The following is a 24,362-nucleotide window of genomic DNA, read 5'->3' as shown; positions in this document are numbered from 1 at the left end:
AGCAGAACCTGTAATGCCAAGTGACAAACAAGAAGTATATTGTGATTTACAGTGTCAAAAGTATCTGATATCAAGAAGAATATGAATGTTGTTACGCTTCTCTTTTTCTAAAGTAGGAGGATATTGATCATTCAAGAGTGCAGACTTGGCAGCATGCGGTTTCACTGAATCCTGTGGGAAGCACCAACTGTTTGTTTTGGCCAGGATAATTTTTCATTGTGTATTATGGCAGCATCAAGGCCAGAATTTGGAATAACTGGCGTAATGGTAGAGATTCTGGGTTTATTGGTTATATAACCTATAACAAGTGAGATGTTAATCAGCTGAGACAGATATCTCTCAGAGGTGTGGCAGTAGAGTCGAGCTGACAGGAGGCTGAATTTGATTTAGCACTGAGTTCTAAGATAGAAACAGGAACAGCTGGGAGAAAATATATCACAAATTTGTCAGAGATGTAAGTGAAGGGTGTCTTGGCACTGATAAGGAGTTGGGTTGGTAGGGAAGTGTGGAGTGATATTATTAGTCTTCTCTTGTAAAAATTAAGAAATGTACCCCATTGCTCAGCAGAGAGAGGCACTGCAGCTGGTGGCTGATGGAGGAGGTTTTCTTTATTATTCTGTAGGAAGCACTGGGTCTACAGCAACTCTCGCCAAGTCAAGTCAAGTCAAGTGGAGTTTATTTTCATTTCAGCCATATACAAGTACACAGTGAAACGAAACAACGATTCTCCAGGACCAAGGTGCTGCATAAGACAACACAGAACAACATAGAGCTATGGGGACTACATAAATTAAACATAAAGTGCACAAGTGACAAGATAGAACAAGACAGTACAATAACTACAACACTGTATAACAGAAGAAAAGAAAAGTGAGCGATATTTAGTGGCAACACTAAGGCCAGCTGTCTTATACAGAAGATCCAGATACAAAACTTTGGCCTTTGAACTCTGATCCCAAAGATAATTACTAGAAAGTACTAGTATAGACTTTACTGGAGCAAGATCATTAGAAAATGTCAGAGATAAAAGTAGTAATGAGATTGTATATGGCGAGACGGTTTAGTGATAACAGCAGAAGAACACTGAAGAGAGGTAGAAGAGAAAAAAACAAGGCAGTGTCAGCGTATCATGCAGGAAATTATCAAATGATGGTGAGAACCAGCTACCCTGAGTGCTGTACGATCTTTAAAACAGGATAAAATAGCTTAGATAGTCCATCACTTTTCCCACCAGGTGTAGATATTTGAGCGAATACAGCAGGGTGAGATGTTAAGGCTACTGAATTTCCGTAAAGTGGAGTATCTCAAGGTTTTATGGCTAATAAAGTAACTGAGGAAGGTTGTGTTGTTTGTGAGAGATTGATCTAGCTGTGCTGACTGACATTGTTATATCAGAATAGGGTTCCAGAAACTGGTAGGTCTTTCTCCTCAGGATATTCATTTACATTAGCACACATACAGGGGACAACATTCAAAACTTAATAATCGATAGTGCTGAATGTGAACAGCCAATTAAATTTTAATCTTCTTCAGTCTCAGCCAGAATCGACTCATTGTCTTCTTCTCTTCGTGAGTGTGTTTGGAAGATTTCTGAACACCGTGCTTTGTGTTTTTTCACAGATCCAGACCCAGTGACGGGAGATATGGAGTCTGCCATGGCAGTTGAGCTCAACCCCTGGGTGGAGTACGAGTTCCGGGTCGTGGCCAGCAACGCCATTGGTACAGGTGACCCCAGTGCACCATCCAGGCCGGTCCGAACCAAAGAAGCAGGTACCTGTCACGTCACTACTCACGTTAAATGGATATAAACTACTCACGTTAAATGGATATAAATTCATGAGCTGGTATTTTATAGAAATTTCAACAAAACTTTTAAACAGCTACAGCGATGTCTGTCTTGATCTTTTAATCAGATAATTTGATCAATGTATTGTCATTTCTTACTTAAATAAATCATCGGAAATATCAGTGTGTGAAAGGAATAAATGAACAGGTATTTGTGGACTGTTCCTGTTGGCAGTCTGATCATGTCCTGCACTGATATTCTCACTGACCTGGGGCCGTATTCAGAGTGCAGGAGAATCTTCCTCAAGCTCAGAGTCGCCTTATGCAGCTGCTTAAGTGCCTTATTCAGATAATTAACATCACTTGCACTTTATCAAGCATATCCTATTAGTCTGCATTTTATTTTATAACATGCTTAATGAAGCAACAAAAACCATGAAAGCGTAATGTATGCACAGGGTGTAGGAGATTTTATCAATTTTTGGTAGAATTGGTAAATTAATGTCAATGTTTGTGTAACTTCGATGCTCTCTGATTAAGATGTGTCTTCTCTATGTGGAAAAAAAAAATTGTGGACTTTGCAGGGACAATATAATTAATGAATTAATAATGTGATATTAATGTATTTAATATTGGTCTCAAATGATATTTCAGAGTGTATTTACAGATAAATTTCAGTGTGACATATTCTGGTAACATCAAACTGTCAGACAGCGGCGCTGGACTTAAATCCTTTATTAGTATTAAATCCTTTCTGTGTCCTTAACTCTACTCTGAATACAGCCCTGAGTCACGCTTCTGATTTTTTCAGTACATATCACACTAATGCACGAGCATCGCACTCGTTCCATCACAGTTTCCAGCCTGTTTACTGCCTTTACCACGGATATAAATGCAGACGAGCAGACTCATCTGACCCAAATAACCAATTCTCTTTCAAAGTCACTTCCATTCTTCCAGAATCGAGCTCAGATGGTCCTGCTGACTGTCGTTAATTGTCCTGTGTTGTATGCCTGTCTATAAGCATCTTGGTTTTTCCTTTAATTTGTCAGCAATCGACAATTATATACCTATTTGTAGGGTAATGCCAGAATAAGCCACTGACATGAATTTTAACAGCTCTGGTAGTTGACAGCTAGGTGTTCACTCCCACAGGCAAAATATCATCAGAATAATACATTTATGGAGAACTAAAAGCCTCATCTAACCTCAGTGTGGATGAGTACACACTTCCGCCTGCTGCACTCGCTGTGCATGCGGATTCAAACCCAGAAAACAGATGACATTTAGCAGAGCTGTAGTGGCTCCAATCCATATTTGTAGCACAGACTGCAGTAAAGCCAAGATCACTTATCCTGATCCCCGTATGTTATTGCTTTCTGTCCTGCATTTCTGAGGGTCCGCAGATTTCGCTCTCCTCGTTGTGATCACAGATTGTCTGTGAGGAAGAACATTTGTTTAACACACGAGCTGCAAATCAGAGATTCAGTGTCGTGTCTCTTGAGTCATTTTTCTGCGTGTCCTGTGAGTCCCAGACCTCATAATGAGTCGAATGAGTAAAAGCAAGTTGTCCATGTAAATAATGTGAAAGCTGTTTGCCCTTTAGTAACATCGCTGTAGCTTTATGCACAGTGAAAGTTTTGCTGCTCACTCAGATCTAAAGTGAAGGATTTGTTGAGTCATGCTGCAGATTTATGCTTTTCTCTTGTTCTTGTCAGTTCCGTCAGTTGCTCCAGCCAACGTGAGTGGAGGGAACGGCCGCCGGCACGAACTCGTCATATCCTGGGAGGTAAGAGTGCCGAGAGCTCACGCTATGCTAATGAACGTAGCATAAAAGGCTCACCGCTCCTGTCCAAATGAATTCATGCTGTTAATTGACTTCAACATTTAGAACCGAAGCCAGACGTAATTGCTGCTTTTCCAGAGTTTGTCTCATTGCAGCAAATTATTCAGAGCGGCCTGGAACGGATTTAAATTCACCCTGAACTCAAAAGTGTGATGTTTAAATGATGAGCTCCACTCAGAAAGCTGCTTCTAATTATATAGATTTATGTTTGGGTCAAATTTGTTAACACTGCTCTACAATTACATTTTTCTGGTTTGAACACAGACTTTCTGAGTGCTGCTGTATAAAACTGATTCAGCAGAGGCGAAGCTATGCACAAGCTCACTTTGTGATGTCACAAAATAAACTCCACAGCTTTGGACCAATCATGTCTTAGATTAGATAGTGCGTCTGCTAATGACTGTAGCTAATTTTAGATTTAGGTGTTGGTGGTTGTCATGGTAACAATGAAATACATTCTGCTGAAATAAACTGAAACTGAAATAAATCAGTGAGAAAATGAGGATGTAAATCAAGACAGTTAGCTAACAGTTAGATAAGGGGATAGCTAAGTTAGCTAAAGCTAGTTGTATTAGTCTATTAGAGATGAAAGGAGAACATGCAGGCGTTTCTGAATTTGCATATTAATATATTTGAGCTTGTTTAAGGTGTAGAGATGTTCTGAGACCATTTTTGTCATTTCTTAGGGCATTACAAAACATATAAAATGATTTATTATTCTATTCTATTCTATTTTAATGGTTTAAAATGGTTTAAAAGGATAATTATGGTTTGTTTGTTATAGTATTACGGACTGAAGAACTCGGATCAGTGCATCAAGCAGAGATTTTTAAATAAAACTACTTTAACTACTTCTGATGCATCTATTACAAATATGAACCAACTTTTTATGATCTTTTAACTCTTCTTCCATACATCATGCAGCTTTATGATGAGTATATAACACCAATTCTTAGTAGCAAAGACTTTAAGTGTGAAACACATCAGTAATGATGTCTTGACTTGGTTTTGTCTTTGACTCGGCTCAGAAGCTTTGGGAGAAACTGAATAAATGAGAACTTTGGTCTCAGATGAGGGCCATACACCATAATTAACCTTCAGTTCTGAAAGCGTTTTCCCTGTAAACACAGGCCTGCGTTTGGAACATCTGCTTGCAGTCTCACCCTTTACAATTTCTGGACAAAATTTAATCAATCTCCCACCGTGTTAAGAGGATATTAGGATGAAATGTTCCTCAGTTGAGAGAGCACCTTTGGCAGCGGGCATCGCAGTGGGAATCTCAGCGTGCACACTAATGCATTAAAAATGAACAAAGCTGGAGGATCTCAAATGAGGGCAGTTAAAAGTGCGATTAACCAGGGAGGAGGAACAGATGTGGTCTGTAAGTGATGGCTGTTCTTGCAGTTAATAAGTACGCTGGCTACAACTGTCACCATCCAAATAACCTTCATGTGAAGGGAACAGTGCCTCAGTGAGAGATTACTGGAGCTCGGTCCAGATGGAGAGGGACGCTCTAATACTGCACCAACTCTTAGTGTTTATAATTCCTTTCAAAATGTATTACCATAAGTTCAACATAATCATTATTTTAATCTCTCAGTTCAATTACAATAAAGCGTCTCCCTGGCTTTCACAGAGAACAGGGTTGGAGTTGCTGTAGTGGCTCCACGGGTGTGTTATCTGCACAAACACTTCGATTATAAAGTCATTTCATTGCTGAATTCAGTCAGAGTTTTGATTATGAATCCATGAGTCCGTGCTGTTGTGTGCATCGGCGTGGGGTCAGCATGGGAGCTAGACTGAACAAACTTAAGGGACTGCAATGAGATGCTGTGTAAAGGCCCAATGAATATTCATAAGACTCCCACTTCAGTTTAATTCAGTTTTATTTTTATAGCACGAGCCTCCATGAAGTGCTCCACCCCGAAGGTCTTCTCCACCAGCCCCTTCACCCCTCAGCCCTTCTCCAACAATACCCCGTCCTCTGCAGGCCATCGGGAGCAGATTTGGGCCAAACGTGGCATTTCTAAATGGCATTTCTAGTCTGTGGCATTTGGAAGTCATTTAGCAAAACAGTTTCTGTGTTAATGAATTAATGCTGGATGAGGGTTGGGTTTGGAGATCAATAAATTAACAAATCAGCCTGGTTTAGGAGACACACTAACACACTACAGTTCCACATAAAGCTAATTAACTTTAGATTCCAACAGAAGGTTGAACTCAGACCTGTTTGTCACATATGATAATTTAAACTAGAACAGTCCAGAGTACAGATATATAACATAAGGAATAAAAACACGACATGATGCGCTGTTACAGTAAAACACTGCGTGATGAAGTTAGTTACCACTCTGAAGTTGATTATTTTCCTATAACAGCACATCCCCTAGTGTTTTATTCCTCTCGCACCACAGCAATTTACCAACAATTACAATTTATTTTTATTAAAGAGCAACATATCATACTTTTATCCATTTATAGTTACAGTTACATCAGTGAAACAAGTTAGTTCCTGTTGTCACTTACGTTATAGCAGCTATAAACAGTCGTTCCCTCACCAGCCTCTTTATTCTCTCTCTTCAACTTAATAAGAAAAAACAATCGCAGCTTGTTCCACATGTTAGTGAGAAACCGCAAAGAAGCGTAAACTCCTCTGTCCTGAAGACGTCGGAAAACTTAAAGTTACAGCTTTACCACTGACTGTTACAAAGCGCTGACACTGGAGACTCCTTCCATACATGTTACATAAACACATTTCTCCTTACAGAAAACTTCACCACATCAGTTTTTGATGTGTTTATGTGGAGCGTCTGCTGTGCAGGTTGTTGTGAATGAGCTGTTACTATACACTTTTTAAAACAGCACTTTACCTGGAATGTGGGAAGTGTTTTTGAAATAGAGATTATTCGGGTTCAGAGTAGAGAAAGCTTCTACCTCCAGCTGTAACGTAACTAAACCCGTCAGTGAAAATGTGATTTTTTTTAGACCTGACCTAATCGAGGAGGCAGATGTGTGTAAAGTGGCATGGTACAAAGCGGTTAGGCTATGAAAGCTAATGTAGTGTGTATATTATAACAAAGTGTTGGTTATCAATGTACACGAATATAACAAGGAAAAAGCAAACAGGTTTTAAATGAAAGCCGACTTTAAAGTGTTTCGCAGTAATAGTAGAGGAAAGGAACACGTGTTGGTGTGTTTATTACACCAGCAGCTGACCTTCAATCATGCAGAGTTAGTTGTTTGGGACGAGGTTCTTCTTATTAAATAGGATAAATGGCTAAACAGACCCATCAAGTGCACCTCATTAAAGTGTGCACAGAGAGTGAGAATGCACCATTAGGAAAACCCCCCGGACTTCATTCCGCTCCACGCTTCTCTCGGCTTCTCTCAGCTTCTCCGCGGCTCTTTAACTGCATGTATTCCTCGCCGTTCTCTGATTTCTCAGAGCTGCTTTTAAAGCGAGCAGGCGAATGTGTCAGCAAGATGGAAGACGATTCATTTCGAGGAACACTGCAGCAAGTTAATTAGACAAGCATGGTAACGTGTCCTAGTGGAGTGTAGAGTGAAGCTGCCACACACTCCGTCCTATCACTCCTCCGTGGAACGACGGCTCATTTGGTGACAGCCTTTAGGGGCCATGATTATACTGAAGCATGTGCAAATCACACAGATTACACCATGACAGACAGCTACGCTGCCAAGCGCAGAGCGGAGAGCAAGCGTGAGTACAGGTGTTTGTCAGTTATTAAATTTGGCCAAGATTTAATTCTGCTAGCTCACATTTTAATTAAAATTCTACCTCCCTTAATAGATTGCATTTGGTGCTATTAAATGGCTAGCAGGTGTTGTAGACGGCTCCTCATGTCACCTGTTTAGGAAAATCATCAAACAAACAGCAGATCGCCTTTTAAAGGAGAAACCAGAGAAATATTTAGGCTACATTTATTTATTTATTTATTTATTTATTTATTTATGCATTCCCTCTGCATACTATAGCAAAAAGACCGCTGATTAGACACAGGAAGTGAAAAATCTTTATAATAATGTATCTACTGTGATCCAGTTTGACTGCACGGCATTGTGGGTAAAAGATCTTTCCCATCTTCCCTTTAATTCCCCATCATGGCTGTAGCTGAGACGTTGCTCACAGCCCTGCCGTTTACTCACACAGCGCTTTACAGCGTGTTTAATTGATGTGTGATGTGACATTCACAACTGATTTCTTTCATTACAGCTGAAAATCTCTGGAATCCACAGGGGACGTCCTGACATTTTGATGCAAATCCATGCCATTTAGTGTGTTCCTCTCTAACAAAGGATGTTATTTAGCTCTAAAACATTGAGACTGAAACCATTTATTATTTTAAAGCTTCAGCTTGTTCCTGAATAAGATGTGAGCATGTTTAAAGCAAAGCTTTAGCTTTTGAGGAAATGTGGAACCATGTTGTGGATCTGCACTGACATGGACATCGTGGAAATGGCTGTGAATCTTTCACTTATTAAGTTCGCTTTAACCTGAGCTGGACTGATCCTGCAGGAAGTGAATTTTTGGGCAAATTGTGGTCTCAGATGAGAAAAAAATAGGGCAGGCTGATAACTCCGTCCCCTATGAAGAACAGTTTCTCTCATTTTTTTCCCCAATCTCAGCTGGTCGCTTATTACCCGAGTCATTTTTTAATGTCATGTCTCTCCATCGCTGCCTGTCTACGAGCTCCAAACATATTAACAGTTCTGCAGAAATAAATAATTCACTGCTTCAGCATCCATTTTTTCTTTTCCTTACCGGATCTTTCTTTCTTTCAGCCTGTTTCTGAAGAGTTCCAGAACGGAGATGGGTTTGGCTATATCGTGGCGTTTCGCGCCAACGGGACACGAGCGTGGAAGGAAAAGATGGTGACATCAGCAGACTCCACCACGTATAAGTACAGGGACGAGACGTTCCCGCCTCTCACCCCATTTGAGGTGAAGGTGGGCGTGTACAACAACAAAGGAGACGGACCCTTCAGTAAAGTGGTCACTGTGTTCTCCGCAGAAGGAGGTAAGGATACGGAGGAGCCAACTCTCTACAACCATCTGACCGAAAGCTCAGCAGCAGATATTTCTATCCTGGAATTGTAGCTGGCTGATTGACGAACAAAAAGTTTTCATTTCCATTGCTGTACTAACTGGTGTCTAACAGCGTGTTTGCTCTGTCAGAACACGTAAAGCTCATAAACAGCTACTTTAACTGCACTTTAACAGTTACAGGCCTGAGTGGCTCCTGGTTCTGTTCTACTGTAGTGACCTTCAAACATTCACGCAACATTGTGGACTGAAATTGCAGCACAGCAACAACAATGGACAATAGCAAGTAGCTTAGCAACAAGCTAATCAGCTAATGTTAGTGATAACTCTAATGTTGATGATTAGCTTCTCAGAACAGTGATTAGTACAGTCATAGCTTATAGTAGTGTTATAGCTTTAACCGAGTACTGTGTCTGTGTATGAACTGATCTAAAGCCAATACTGCTATAAACTCAAGTAAAAGTAGAGAAGAGGAACTTTAGTGAGAGCGACCATGTTGATGTGACGTCACTCTGTAAACGGGGAAGGAACTGGTAGTTGAGAAGACTACGTCAAGTTAACGAGTTTAAATTGCAAGTGAGGGGTGTTTTTAGTGGTTTTTACTGGCTGTAGGCGGAGAATTGCAAATCCTAATTTCACCATGAACGCAGCATTAGCTTGATGGTATTCCTAAACTTTTATTTAATTTATTTAGTATGAGGATGTTTTTGATAGCAGCACAAATCTCTCCTGTACCTTTAAACACAGAGCCACGGGAAGCACCGTCTGATGTGAAAGCATCTGCCATGTCCTCCTCTGAGGTCAAGGTCATGTGGAAAGCACCCAGTCCTGGGCCGGGAAGACCGCAAGGATACGAGGTGAGAGACAGAGAGAGGGAGAGAGAGGGAGAGAGAGAGAGAGAGAGGGAGAGAGAGAGACAGCAGTAGTAAGTGGCATTTCAGTGTGTGTATGAATTGGTAGAATTGTTTAGTTGTGTGTTTATATATTTAGCGTATATGTTTAACAGGATTTTTTGCTTGCTTGTATGAGTGTGTGTGTGTGTGTGTGTGTGTGTGTGTGTGTGTGGTCTGAATAAAGAAAGATTATCTAATAAAAGGGAACAGCACCATTGTGTCCTCAGGAAGAGGAATCATCGCCCTTCACCGCTGCAGGATATTACACGCTCAGCTATTACGCTATTCATGCAAAATGCATGACAGTTATTTAAACTAAATGATGTAATATTAGACAACATTAGCAGACTTTTTTCTTTTTCTCATGAGCAAGCCTCTCTCTCTCTCTCTCTCTCTCTCTCTGAATGAAGCTGGTACTCAGAGTGTTTTTCATCTTCTAACAGGTGAACTACTGGAGGGACTCGGAGCAGGAGGAGGCAGGGAAGAAAAAGAGGACGGTGGGGAATGAGACGGTGATGCTGATTTCAGGACTGGAGGGGAACACGCAGTACCACATCACGGTGAAGGGCTTCAACAGCATTGGGCAGGGACCACCGAGCGCCTCCATCCGAACCAGCACCAAGAAAAACCGTGAGTACACAAAACACCACCAACCCGAGCACAGAGAACACACACCGTGTTGAGTCAAATTGCGGCGATTGTATCTGAGTGGAGTGGAAATATTTTCTGTTCTCACTACCAGTTTCTGTAACTAGCCGAGTTACGATTTCAAACGTCCCACATTTCATAGCTAATGAGCACATAGAGCAAACGTTCTCATGTCGGAAAGTTAGCAAGCGGCATTAAAACCGTGCCGCTAAACTGTAAACACCCGGAGCTGAAGCATGTCTTGTTGTTCAGGCGGCGCGTGCTGATGTTTCTGAAGGAGCCGTAATTAGAGATCTCCTTCAGAATCACACATGACATGAAGGCAGATCCTACATGCTGTATGCAGGCACCGGGAACATGAAATGCTTTGGATGTGGAGACATCAGGCATAAAAGGCTCATCTGCCACTGAGGCTGGTGCTGAGACTAGTGTTGAGGCTGGCGCTGAGGCTGGCGTTGAGGCTGGCGCTGAGGCTGGCATTGAGGCTGGCGCTGAGGCTGGCGCTGAGGCTGGTGTTGAGGCTGGTGTTGAGACTGGCACTGAGGCTGGCACTGAGGCTGGCGTTGAGGCTGGCGTTGAGGCTGGCGCTGAGGCTGGCGCTGAGGCTGGCGTTGAGGCTGGCGCTGAGACTGGCGTTGAGGCTGGCGTTGAGGCTGGCGCTGAGACTGGCGCTGAGGCTGGTGTTGAGGCTGGTGTTGAGACTGGCGCTGAGGCTGGCGTTGAGGCTGGCGTTGAGGCTGGCGTTGAGGCTGGTGTTGAGGCTGGCGCTGAGACTGGCGCTGAGGCTGGTGTTGAGGCTGGTGTTGAGGCTGGCGCTGAGGCTGGCGTTGAGGCTGGCGTTGAGGCTGGCGTTGAGGCTGGTGTTGAGACTGGCGCTGAGGTTGACGTTGAGGCTGGCGCTGAGGCTGGCGTTGAGGCTGGTGTTGAGGATGAACAGGCAGGACAAAGCAGTGATCGTGAACCCGTGCATGAAACACAGTCTGCCGAGTTCCAGGCTTCACAGCTGGAGGACAGTATAGTTGAGGAAGTTGTGGTGGAGGAAAATAGAGGAGGTGCTATGCTAAAGGAGAGCATTGATGCAACAATAGAGAATGATGGTGCTTTTGCATAAAATGCTGCTATGGCTGCAGGGAATGCTGCTGTGGTAATGAAAAGTGCTGGTGAACAATGAGATGAACAATGGTAGTTTGATAATGGGGAAGGCTGGTGAGGCTACAGAAAACACAGGTATGACTCTGGAGAATGCTGTGGTGGTTGAGGAGAGCAGTAAAATGGCCAGGGAGAGCACTGGAAGCTGATGTGGTCAGTGGAACTGTTATGGAGATTGCTGATGTGGTGATGGAGAATGTTGGAAACGCTATGGAGATTGCGGGTGTAGGTACGGAGCAGGGTGCTGTGGAGGCAGAGGACAGCACTGCCATTGCGGTTATGAAGAAAAAGAGCACTGCAGCTGTTTCAATGTAGTCTGTAGATGAGATTAATAATTTCCTAGATGAGATGTTGGAAAGGCTGTGGACATCAGTGGTTTTTTTCCCAGACTCTGATCAATTTTTAATATCAGTATCAAAGCTAGGAAAAAGATGCTACTGGCAGAACTGAGCGATATCATTTGCAAAAAATGGCAACAAAGCTACAGAAAGAAAACCTTTAAAAGCTAAAATGGCCAAGTCAAATCATATGGGTTTGTCTCTTTTCTGTACAGCTGTCCTCCTCTGTTCTCTCGTTCCTCTTCTTATTCCTTCTTATAGAGAAGCTGAGAGTAGGAACTTTTAATATCAGTGGGGGCAGGGACAGGAACAGACGAGTTGTAGTCAGAATTTATTAAACATAAAAACTCTGATGTAGTCTTCTTACAGGAAACACATAGCTACAAAGAAAATGAGACAGAATGGGGGATGTGGTGGGAAGACCAGCTCTTGGGACTAAGGGACTACTTGCTGCAGTAGCAGTTTTATTTTCAGAAAGGTTAAGAGCAGCTATCACACAGAGCATTGAGCTAGAGCAGGGTCGAGTTTTAATGGTACAAGCAGAAATCACAGGAACAGGTTTTCTATTTTTAAATGTTTATTGCAGACGGTGAGCGAGTGAAAATGTTTTATAAATTAAGAAATGCACTGATATAATATGGCAGTAATCTCACTATAGTGATGGGTGGAGACTGGAACTGCACTACAGACTTTAGAGTCGAATGCAGAAGAACCACACACACTCTGTAGCATTAGATGCAGTTATTAAAGCATGTGGACTTATAGATCCTGGGAGAGAAAAGAACTTGGGTGTAAAGCAATGCACATGGCTAAAAACAACTGAAACAAGAATAAGTGCTGCTAGACCAGACAGATTTTATATCACAAAAACTGATAGGAACAAAATTTTAAAGTGTTTTATATGCTCCAGTGGTTTCTCAGACCATCACATGGTTACAGTAGATTTTATGTTCTCCAGCACCGCAAGCCCAGATCTTACTGGCATTTCAAAGTAAAGTGGGTAAAGATGTTTGTTCAACTACTGAATTACTGAAAATTTTAAAAGGCTAGGCCAAACTAGCTACCTGGCTCACATGAGAAAACAAAATGGAAGGCAGTGAAATGAAAGGCAGTGAAACACTGAACCCAGACCTGATGCTAAAAGCCGGACTGAAGGTCAGATTCAGAGCTGCAGGGCTTCTGTCGGCTTTGGGGCAGGACGAGGTTTTATGTGCTGGTGAAAATGAATCAGTAATCTTACTCTTTTTACAGAAGCTGTCTTTCCTAAATACAATGTTTTTATATATAATATTTGTCTTTTTAAAGAAGATTGTTGTACAAATAAAGGTTTTGTTCAAAGTCATGTCTCTCTCTGTCTTTCTCTCTCCAGCTCCTAGCCATCCACCCGCCAATGTGATGTGGATTCAGGAGGGGAATAATGTCTCCTTATCCTGGGACCCAGTGAAGGCTCTGGGCAACGAGTCGGATGTTATCGGCTATAGGGTGCGATTCACACACACACACACACACACACACACACACACACACACACTTGTGTATGGTGGTATTTGTTATTAACTCCGATTTATTTTTTCAGGTATTATTACGTCAGGAGGGGCGTGGTCACAGTCAGGTCATGAGGACCCCGAACACGGCTGCGGTTCTTACGCTACCAGAAGGAGGAACTTATATTATTGAAGTGTGTGCCATCAGTGAAGGAGGCGAGGGAGCGGCCAGCTCTCAAATCAGAGTGCTCACTTCCTCAGGTGCTTGTCCTCTTCCCTAAACACCGTGTCACATGACCTCTAACCATCTTAACTTCTCACTAAAGAACATGAATGAAAAGCAGTTTAGTGTCAGTTTCCATAAATATTTCTCTACATGGCTGATATCTGAAAAGAAGATCAGCTGCATTGGATAAGTAACTAATAAACACTGTGTTTTGCTATTATGGTAAAATACTAAGTGGGGTGGTGTGATCCGTTTTATCCATTTATAGTTACATTTAATGTTGTGGAACGTAAGTGAAACAAGTTACAGTAGCTCGTGTTGTCACTTGCATTATAGCAGCTATAAACAGTCGTTCCCTCACCAGCCTCTCTTTATTCTCTCTCTTCAACTTAATAAGATAAAAAAACAAATCGCAACTTGTTCCACATGTTACTGAGAAACCTCGAAGAAGCGTAAACTCCTCTGTCCTGAAGACGTCGGAAAACTTAAAGTTACAGCTTTACCACTGACTGTTACAAAGCGCTGACACTGGAGACTCCTTCCATACATGTTAAATAAACGTCTCTGTACAGAAAACTTCACCACATCAATTACGATTACGCATTAATATAAACCTGTCATTTGCAGCTGCTCTACTGTCAGAGCTGCTGGTATATTTAAATAATCAACATCTTCTGACCAATCAGAATGCAGAATTCGACAGTGCTGTGATATAATTTTAAAAAATCTTACAAAGTTATAGAAACGTAGGTCAATAGCACCTCCATTTGTAGGCAGTGAAGAAAACATGAAGGTTAATTGAGTTAGTAAAGCCACAGCTGTACTTCAGCTTAATGTCTCTTTAATTAGCTTTTCTCTACACACACCTACACGGAAGAAAAACCAATTAAAGCTAATGTGACAGGATAAATTTAAAGTGTACATGGACAATAGACTTAACGAGCCTTTGAGGAGGAAAAAAGACTTTATTTGCCAACTTGCAAATAGTTCTTGGAGTTTAACTTTCAGCAAACCATATATTTTTGAGAAAGCTACAGTCACCAATGTTCATATTAAGATCAGGTTAAAAATATAAACACACGAGGATGTGAGTGTTTCAGTGGTCTCTCTGTTGTTCTGTAGGTGTGAGGGCGAAAAGTCAGCAGCGTTCTGTGCATAATCTGCCATCAGGCTTCGCATGGACTCTTCTACTCCTGACGGTCCTGATGGTGCCTTCTGCCCCGTGGTGAGGCAACTTCACCATGTAACTCTGCCCCCGGTGTGGAGGGAATGGACTCTCCCTGCACCGTACAGACTGCCGTGTTGGCCTGAACCATCTCCAGGACGTAGGAGTTGGCCAAGTGCAAGTGCTTCTTTATTCAACCAGGAATCCATCAATTTTTTTTTATGCTACTGATTTCTGTTGCAGTTTTTCTTCTCATTATCAGTGTAGTATCGTGCATTGTGCATAGAAAGTCCTTATATTACACAAACTGCTGAACTTCTATCAAATCCAGCCTTCACTGCGCGCCGGGAACACTGAGGACTGAGACTCTTCATCTGACACGTCTCCATCCCTTTAACCCATGGCTGCCTAAACGAGTGAAGCCATTAAAGCTCAGCTTAGATAAGTGCATTGTTTCTTATTCACACAGTTAGAAAGACAGCAAGATGGAGGACAAGAAGAAGAAAAGAAGAAACATACAAACAAGAACAACAACAATGAATTGTTTTTATAGTGCCGAGTCTTTCCAGACTTCCTTTTTGTACATCATGTTAATTTAAAAGTGGTTTGTGCGTGTGTGTGTGTGTGTGTGTGTGTGTGTCAGAGGGTTTTCTATGTTGTGTGTTTTTGTCAGTTTCTGATGCACATGCAAGGCTGCTTTGGGTCCGGGTGGGTGTGGTCATGGTAGGCTTGAGGGCGGGGTTTTACCTGTAGTGCCCAAACGCATCATTAGACACAGAGAAAGGATCTGTGATGTCATGGTGAACGCTGAAATAAATGTGACGTATATTTTTCACCGGGGTTTGCTTGCACTCTCTGTTCTGAGGAGAAGGTTGCCTTTATTTTGTTGCTGATGGTTTTTTCTGTAAAGACCTACACACAGAACAGGAGCAGCAGGTATAAACGCTACTCCCCCGTATAAACACACATCAGTAAAAGGTTTTATTTCTGGCTCCACATCAGATTATTTGCTGTTAAATCTTTTAAAGTGAATCATTTTGTATTTTTGTAGAATCGAGCGCAACAGCACCACCAACAGGCCGTAATAAAAACACACAGGATGGTGTGAAGAAGCCAGAAGCGAGGCTGGGGCTGATTTCTTTCTCACCCAGACTGTAGATTCAGCAGCCAATCAGTGACAGCCGTGTCAGGTGATTACACAGAGGGACACGCCCCCTAGATCTGATCTCCATTTACGCTGATATTTTTCACTCTATCTATGATTGTTTTTATTTTTTACCATGTTTAAGACTAAACATACACGATGTCCAATCAGAGTACACATTACACAAAAGGACAGATGAAAGAAGCGTAAGTTTAGTGTTTTTCATTTGAAATTAAAAGCTACAGCTTTTCTGTGTGTTTGGTTTAAGCACTACGACCTTAAAACATTTTAAACAATTAAAAATCCTGAGTACAGCTGCTGATCTGTCTGCAAGAGTTTGTGTAAAAGTTTCATCATTCTTCATGATGCTGTCGATGAGACCTTATGATATAATGCATCGCTCAAGTCTAATAATTTCATTATCGAGATATTGCTGTGTATTATATTTTAACCTCATAACTAATATCACAAGGTGTTACTGAGTCAGAGTGATGCATTTCATTTCCCATGTTTTAGACCAAATCACAAGCCAAACACAGGTTACCAATTTCATGGTCTTCCAACTCATTATTTCAAAAATGTCTGAGTTTTGTCAGATTATAAGACTGAAATTGAAAAAGTTGATTATTTATACTGTTCTCAGGTGACTGACTGGTTTCCTGGAATGTGCTTCCTATCTTGGAATTAACAAAGCCCAGATTTTCTCTCAGTCTTATTCAGCAGCACCTGAAGTAGCCGTCAGCGTTGACCTGTTTCTTCAGCCTGCTCACATGTGTCCGTCTCCAGGGACTTTCAGTCAAAATAAATTCCCTTCCAGTGTAATTAATGCCTGAGTGGAGCTGCCACGACTTGCGCTGAGAGGACTGTTAGCGCAGTTTCTCTAAACCCCACTCATCCCCCAGAGTACGGCTGGACACTCCATTACAACCCGCCAGCCGGCTCTGACTCACCTTCCCGGCTCTGACTCACCTTCATCCAGGGAAATGTTTATGAAGGCTTTCAGTAATCCGGGCCATATTGAAATTTCTAATAATAGCACATCAGCGTGTTTAGTAATAGGAAGTCGAAGCATCTTCCCATCATTCAGTAGAGATAAAGATGTCACAGTGAAATTTAGTTTACACCACTGTGTTATTCCGAGTAAATATTCAATTATTATAATGTAGATTTAAAATGTACATTTATACTCAGTCCTTAAAATATGTCAGGCATTTCAGTGTAACTGAGTTGCAATGAAACCAGAAATAAATCTCCACTATCCCACAGATGCACATCACACCCTCATCAGCTTAAAGCCAAAATTCAGTCGGGAAAGTTTCAGGTAAAATCAGGTAATCGAGACGACACAGCATTTTGGACCAGGTGACTCACTCTTTCTTAGTTAATACACCTGGAAGAAAGGTGTAGTGATACTTCATAAGCGCGTCATAAGCTCAGCTTTGCTATTTACAGCAGAAACAAGGAGCCTACACCACAAATAATGATTTCTTAGCAAGTGAAAATATCTTGAATATGAGCAAATGTATCTAATATTTCTTATTCTGAGATTATTATAAATCAAATATAAGATTATTCAGCTTGTTTTAGATGCTTAGACTATTTCAAGCTTGAAACTAGTAACAAATGTCTAGAAATAGTTTTATTAATCTTATTTTTCATTTATTGTTATCTTATAAGAGAAATTTTCAGAAAATATTACTATGTTTAAGATATTTTCACTTCCTAAGATGTATTTTTTTGCAGTATAAAGTAAACAGTGTTTAAGTTACTATTTTCTTCTATTTGCGATAAGCGGATGGGCGTGGTCAGAGTTACTGTGAGAGAACCAGGGCGTGGTCAGAGTTACTGTGAGAGAACCAGGGCGTGGTCAGAGTTACTGTGAGAGAACCAGGGCGTGGTCAGAGTTACTGTGAGAGAACCTGGGCGTGGTCAGAGTTACTGTGGGAGAACCAGGGCGTGGTCAGAGTTACTGTGGGAGAACCTGGGCGTGGTCAGAGGTACTGTGGGAGAACCAGGGCGTGGTCAGAGTTACTGTGGGAGAACCTGGGCGTGGTCAGAGGTACTGTGAGAGAACATGGGCGTGGTCAGAGTTACTGTGAGAGAACCTGGGCGTGGTCAGAGTTACTGTGGGAGAACCTGGGCGTGGTCAGAGGTACTGTGAGAGAACATGGGCGTGGTCAGAGGTACTGTGGGAGAACCAGGGCGTGGTCAGAGTTACTGTGGGAGAACCTGGGCGTGGTCAGAGGTACTGTGGGAGAACCAGGGCGTGGTCAGAGGTACTGTGGGAGAACCTGGGCGTGGTCAGAGGTACTGTGTTCATAGCATCTGCAGTATTGGACAGGCGTGGTCAGAGTTTCTGCAGAAGTATTTGGGCGGAGTCAGAGTGTCTGTGGGTGTGGGTGGGCGTGGTCAGAGTGCCAGTGTAGTATCCTACTTACCGTGAAGAAGACATCTAGGCAAAGAACACTCAGTAACAGGACACTAATGGAACACTACTGCAAAAACTCGTACATATTTCCCCAGGTTCCTTCTCTTCCTGACTGTAGATCTCCATCAAACAGACGAATGCTGATGGAAACGCAACGCAGGAAGTGAAGATTGTAATATAGAGCTGGAGAAGCAGAGTTACTGAGGAGAACGGAGTTTGATCTACGCTCCAACTCCAACTCAAGCTGATGCTAAGGCAGGAAAGCATCCGGGTCTGATATAATGCAGTGTGCTGAGATCCTGAAGGCAGCATGCTTCTGTCCTTTATAGTCTTATGTATCCCATAATCCTGTGCAGTATGTATCCCATAATCCTGTGCAATATGTATCCCATAATCCTGTGTATCAGCTCTGGTGCCGCAGCCAGTCTGGAGGAAAATAGGGTTGAAATCCAGCAGCACAGCAGGCGAGAGGAAGCTGTTTATATAAATCGATGACGCAGTCGCAGAATATTCACTCCATAATCCCTCAGCGCTGATGAAACTGCTTTAATGCCTCTAGACTAACACTACGTTCACACTAGAAGGTGACGTGTAGCTTGTAGTTTGTCTCTAGTGGGCGTGTAGCGGAGGTTACTGTTGTCGCCTGTGGGCGTGGCCTTTTGTTTAGTTCCAGTGAGAACCAGTACTAGCTGTGTGTGTATATACAGTAGCTTCTAAAGCTAACTAGTTAAACACAAAATAAATATTGCACAACTAAATGTGAAAATCGGTTCGATTTACATGTTATGTGCTTGTACTAGCTTCATTCTCAGATCTGCTTTGTCTTTCTGAGATTTATTTTTCTTCATAATGTCTCTATACACGTTAATGAGAGGCCGTATATGACAGGATAAGAAACTGCCGTTAGCTTTTTCTTCGATTTTTGCATAAAACAGTAAATGAAAACTAATTGCAAGTAGTAAATCTCATCTAAAATGTTGCTGTCACTGAAATCACGACTCTGTAAATGTCGGGTAGCGTAGCTTTCGAAGGCCTGAGTACGTTAGCCAGATATCTGCTGCCTTTAAAGCTTTAAAGCTCAAACACTCCTGCACTTCTGAAGCAGCATCAGTGACACCACTGCAGCTTATGCTCTCTGTGTGTGTGTGTGTGTGTGTGTGTGGTGTGTGTGAGAGTGTGTTTATATGTGTGTGTGTTTGTTTATGTCAGACCTGTAGTCATGCACACTAGTACTCTCACATACATACGTTAATTCTGCTCATTCTGGAGAGGTTCTTTCTTCTCCTTGTTTTAATAGCGTTTCCTTTGTTGGCTCGGCTCTCATGCCTGCACACAGCCGCTAATGTGGTGACCTTTAATTATTCATGCATTACCTGTCGGTGTCTGTGCTTCTGATTTATGCTAATGGATTATGTAACCCACAAAGAGAGCGACGTGGCTCAGAGGGGCCGAGGATACAGCATCAGCAATTAGGACACACACTCCCTTGACTTTAGGGATGGAATAGTGCTCTCCGGCTAGCCACTTAGCGGAGGGGTGTGAAACAGCTGTCATATCAGCCGGACTAATGCACTCTGAGAGCTGATTAACAATGGAGGAAATGTACAGCTGAGCAGAATGTAAAATCACATGGGTTCTCTCCTCAGCACTGATCAGTCACACCACCAGAGATATTTTAAAACTTTGATGTAGTCATATTCCTGAGCTATTAAATATGATGAAAGGTGTGTGGGTGCATTAGCGGCTAAAAGTACACTCTGTGTCTTGATTCTAAAGGAATCTGTTCTGTTTTCACTGAAACTTCATTATTTCTCAATTAATTTGAAATAGCTGTCAATGATTATAGCCAAACTATTAATATCTGTGTAATAGTACTGATGTATATCGTAATTAAAATCTCAGCTGGAACATCCGATCTATTACAAGACAAGAAATTACGCTGAAGACCCCCTACTTTAAGTCTGTAAATCAACATAATGAATCTGCTCAGACAGCTGCAGCGACAAAACGTGTTCATTTCATCAAGCTGTTGAGTCGACGATGGCGTCTGGTGCACGCGTGGTGTCATGCAGGACGGGTTTCACTAAAATTAGAAGATTAGAACAGAACTCTAAGATACAGACTGACTACAGGAGTTTTTATAGCATCAGGACTTACCTCAGCTCTACTTCACCTGATTTATTATCCATTCAGGAACAGTCACGGAGGATCTGTGAAGCTCAGAGACAGAAACCTGAGCTCAGGATCAGAGCAGAGACGCTGGAGCAGAGAGGAGACAACAACGACCACTGCAGATTAAAACAAGCCACAATCACTCATTTCATAAGGAATCATACATCATACATTTTATCCATTTATAGTTACATTTAATGTCTGTAATTATCAATATGATATGGTGAAGTCTTCTGTAAGGAGATATTTATTTGACATTTATGGAAGGAGTCTCCAGTGTCAGCGCTCTGCAGAGGTAAAGCTGTACGGTTTGCAATGTCTTCACAGCAGAGTTTGTAGTTTCTCCTGAGGAGACTGTAGATATCAGGTTTCTTAAGAAGGCTTAACAACAACAGCAACAACAACAATAAAAACAGCAACAACAATAAAAAACAACAACAGCAACAACAATAAAAACAACAATGACAACAACAATAAAAACAACAACAATAAAAAACAACAACAACAGCAAAAACAACAACAGCAACAATAAAAACAGCAACAACAATAAAAACAACAATGACAACAACAGTAAAAACAACAACAGCAACAACAGCAACAACAATAAAAACAGCAACAACAATAAAAACAACAACAGTAAAAACAACAACAGCAACAACAATAAAAACAGCAACAACAATAAAAACAACGTCAACAACAGCAACAAAAAAAAACGTCAACAACAGCAACAACAATAAAAACAACAACGACAACAACAATAAAAACAACAACAACAATAAAAACAACAACAGCAACAATAAAAACAGCAACAACAATAAAAACAACAATGAAAACAACAATAAAAACAACAGCAACAACAGCAACAGCAGCTGTGACTGGGGTCGTGTCTCAGTCGGCGCTCCGTAATGACTGATGATAATTCAGAGGTGTAGACTGTATCAGGGGCAGAGCTACCCGACTCTAACAGAGAGTATGAAGGTATTACGCTTGTTATATCCAATAGAGCTCCTTTAAATGTTCTCAGGTTGTGAAGCCTCCTGGATTAGCATATGGAGTAGCACATAACTGACTTGTTAAATATTGAATCTTCTTCTGGTCTCTAATATTTTGCTCTTCTTTCTCTGAGGTCAAAATGGCTTAAACATCATCTAAAGTTTTATGTTAGAAGAATTGTTTTAGTTCAAACTGCATGTAAGCAGGACATAACCTGGCCCGGTGTGGAGAAATGTTCCAGCACATATGGCTAATGCTGAAGGCAGCCATCACCTGACCTTCGGGATGTTAGTCGTCTTCCTGACGTGACCTTTCTCCATGTGTGCCGCTACTCTCAGCCTCACAGGTTAAGTAATTCTGCAGGTCTATTATTTTGTACCTGATGGGTTCGCTAATGCACTGACATGACGATCACAACGCCTCGCTATTACCTTTCCAACGTACACAGATATGGAATGTAATTAGTGATCAGAGCGGCCATTGCAGCGTGTTCAGGGTTCGAGTCTGCTCAGGAGAAAACAAAGTGAAATGACGAGAGGGTGTTGGTGTAAACAACATCATTTGTCTTTGTCCTTTAAGATTTATTTGTGAATATGCTTCTCTAATGAGAAATCCCAGCAGGAAAGTGCACTTTCATTTTTTACCTGAATTATTCAGGAGTATAGCTGGGTTTTTAAAAGGTTCTTCCAGCAAATAAGTAACTTCAGCACATCTTTCCTCTGCTCTCGTTGTGGACCTTTCTGCTAAAAGCATTTGGTAAATACTCTTTGGTAAATCTCTTCAAGATTCAAGACACCTAGGGGGTAATTTAGCATAGCCAATCCAGGAGAATGCGTGAAACTCCACGCAGGTGTAACCTGAGCTCAGGATGGAACCGCGTACTCGCTGTACCAGCGTACGGTTGTTTCAGTCGAAATGTAGATAATACAGAGGGGGAGGAAGTATAATAGTGCATTACACATTACAAACATGTTAATCATTGCACTTTTACTCATCAGCAGTCTGAAATGAAACAGTGAAGAGGGGATTTCTCACATTTTATAGTGAAATCTCTCACAATTCTCAGCTGAATACTGAACTTTGAATAGAAAGATATAAGATGTTTGCAGTGATGCAGGTAAAAAGCTACATCTACTTCATACTGGAAAAAAGGAGAAAGTTCTTCAAGATAATTAAGTGTTCTTAATCAAGTTCCACTTGGAACCCTCTCTGACAGCTGAAAGTTCCCTCAGAGGGAAACCGAAGCTCCTTTAAGGCACGGGTTCTCCAAGGCCATGTCATCAGGAAGCACTTTAATTATAGAATAAATCCCACTGACCCTCTCATTATAGATTTATTACATGAACATTATCTAAATGTGTACAAAATGATATCATCTATTTGTTTGAGCCATTTGTTTTAGTCCTGAACTTGACATTTTTATTTATGAATAAACTCATTTATTTCAAGTGATATTTCAGTCAAACAGGATAATAATTATAAGAGCTTAATAATAAATATAATAATATTGATTTCTCCAGAACCCACTTTGAGAGCTTCTACTTTAAGGGTTGCAGATTTAACTATTTTTATCAGAGTGTAGTGAAGAAAAATTATTTTGATTCACGTGTCCTTGTACCATTAGTGAGGAATGTTTGACTATGAATTATTCATTTTTGACCTTCCTGATTCTTCAGCAGGTAACCAGAGGTAACTCGTGCACCTTCCCGACTCGCTCTGCATCCAGAGGTGTTGCGTTTGTAGTGCAGCTCCATCCTCTTCTCTCGTTTAGACGTATATAACAATGCAGTTCTGGGTGGAGATGCTCTTTTATTTTTTCATTGCAGTCAGGGTTAAAACACCTACCAGATGGAAGAGCTTAACTGTTCTCTGTCCTCTGCAGCGTGATGAAACGGAGAGTGAATGCAGATGTTGTGATGTCGTACGCAGCACGTTGTTGCTCTGCGCTCGGCCGTATACAGATCGATTGCTCTTCCTCACAGCAGAGCTGTGAAGCGTCGTCTCAGGGACGTGCCATGACCTCAGGATCAGCTGGGAGCTCCTGATCGACCTCAGTAAAGCGAGAGTGAGTAATGAAGCCTCAGCAGCATCCCTGCTCTAATAACCCCGTACACACACATCCTTATTTTCTCCACTTACAGTCCACTACAAATTGGGTGGATTACAGGCTGGTCACGGCAGCGCTGTGCCTCGGATCGGACCTCATCCTCCAGCTGGCTTCATGTTAATGACACTGGTGAAGAGGAAATCTTTACAGCCTGTGCTGAGATTAGCAGACTGTATTGATTGGATTAAAGGGTCTCTTTTCAGCAGGAAGTGGATCTCCTTTAGGCAGAATGTCCAGTTCCTCCAGGAACATCTACAGATTTCTGTCCTCTCCAACCATCACCACACAAAGAGTGAGGACGTATATGACTAGTTATTAGTCATGCAGCGGAGGATGTTCTGTACAAGTAATAAACACTGTGTGTGTGTGTGTGTGTTACAGTAAAATACTGAGTGATGGTGTGAAGTTATTTTCCCATAACAGCACGTCCCCAAGTGTTTTATTCCTCTTACACCTCAGCAATTACATTTAATGTTGTGGAACTTCGGTGAAACAAGTTAGTTGTCAGTCGCAGTCACTTACGTTACAGCAGCTGTAAACACTCGTTCCCTCAGCAGCCTCTCTTTTCTGACTCTTGAAGAAAAAATCGCAGCTTGTTCCGCATGTTACTGAGAAACCGCAAAGAAGCGTAAACTCCTCTGTCCTGAAGACGTCGGAAAACCTAAAGTTACAGCTTTACCTCTGACTGTTACAAAGCACTGACACTGGAGACTCCTTCCATACATGTTACATAAACGTCTCCTGACTAACTATTACACACAGTTTTAATCTGTTTATTATCAGTGGAGCGTTCGCTGTACACGTCCCTGTGAATGAGCTGTTGCTATAGAAACGATAACGTATTAGAACGAGCGCATTAATATAAACCTGCAGGTCAGAGCTGCTGTTATAGAAAACTAATCAACACCTTCTGACCAATC

The 24,362-nt window shown here is 41.7% G+C and overlaps 1 protein-coding gene across 1 annotated transcript in view; it reads left to right on the top strand.

Annotated features, from left to right (window-relative positions):
- Nucleotides 1-16,065, top strand: part of cntn5 (contactin 5) — a 129,197-nt gene extending 113,132 nt beyond the window's left edge. The window contains exons 17-24 of the mRNA XM_026911248.3: nucleotides 1,621-1,770; nucleotides 3,504-3,574; nucleotides 8,435-8,669; nucleotides 9,443-9,552; nucleotides 10,032-10,218; nucleotides 13,093-13,205; nucleotides 13,300-13,468; nucleotides 14,556-16,065. Of these exons, the coding sequence (XP_026767049.3) occupies nucleotides 1,621-1,770; nucleotides 3,504-3,574; nucleotides 8,435-8,669; nucleotides 9,443-9,552; nucleotides 10,032-10,218; nucleotides 13,093-13,205; nucleotides 13,300-13,468; nucleotides 14,556-14,662 (1,142 nt within the window). The 3' untranslated portion in view covers nucleotides 14,663-16,065. The remainder of the gene's footprint in view (nucleotides 1-1,620; nucleotides 1,771-3,503; nucleotides 3,575-8,434; nucleotides 8,670-9,442; nucleotides 9,553-10,031; nucleotides 10,219-13,092; nucleotides 13,206-13,299; nucleotides 13,469-14,555) is intronic.
- The last annotated feature ends 8,297 nt before the right edge of the window (nucleotides 16,066-24,362 follow it).

The sequence above is a fragment of the Pangasianodon hypophthalmus genome, chromosome 6 (assembly GCF_027358585.1).
Source record: "Pangasianodon hypophthalmus isolate fPanHyp1 chromosome 6, fPanHyp1.pri, whole genome shotgun sequence".
Classification (NCBI taxonomy): domain Eukaryota; kingdom Metazoa; phylum Chordata; class Actinopteri; order Siluriformes; family Pangasiidae; genus Pangasianodon; species Pangasianodon hypophthalmus.
This window is presented reverse-complemented; position numbering and strand designations above follow the sequence as displayed.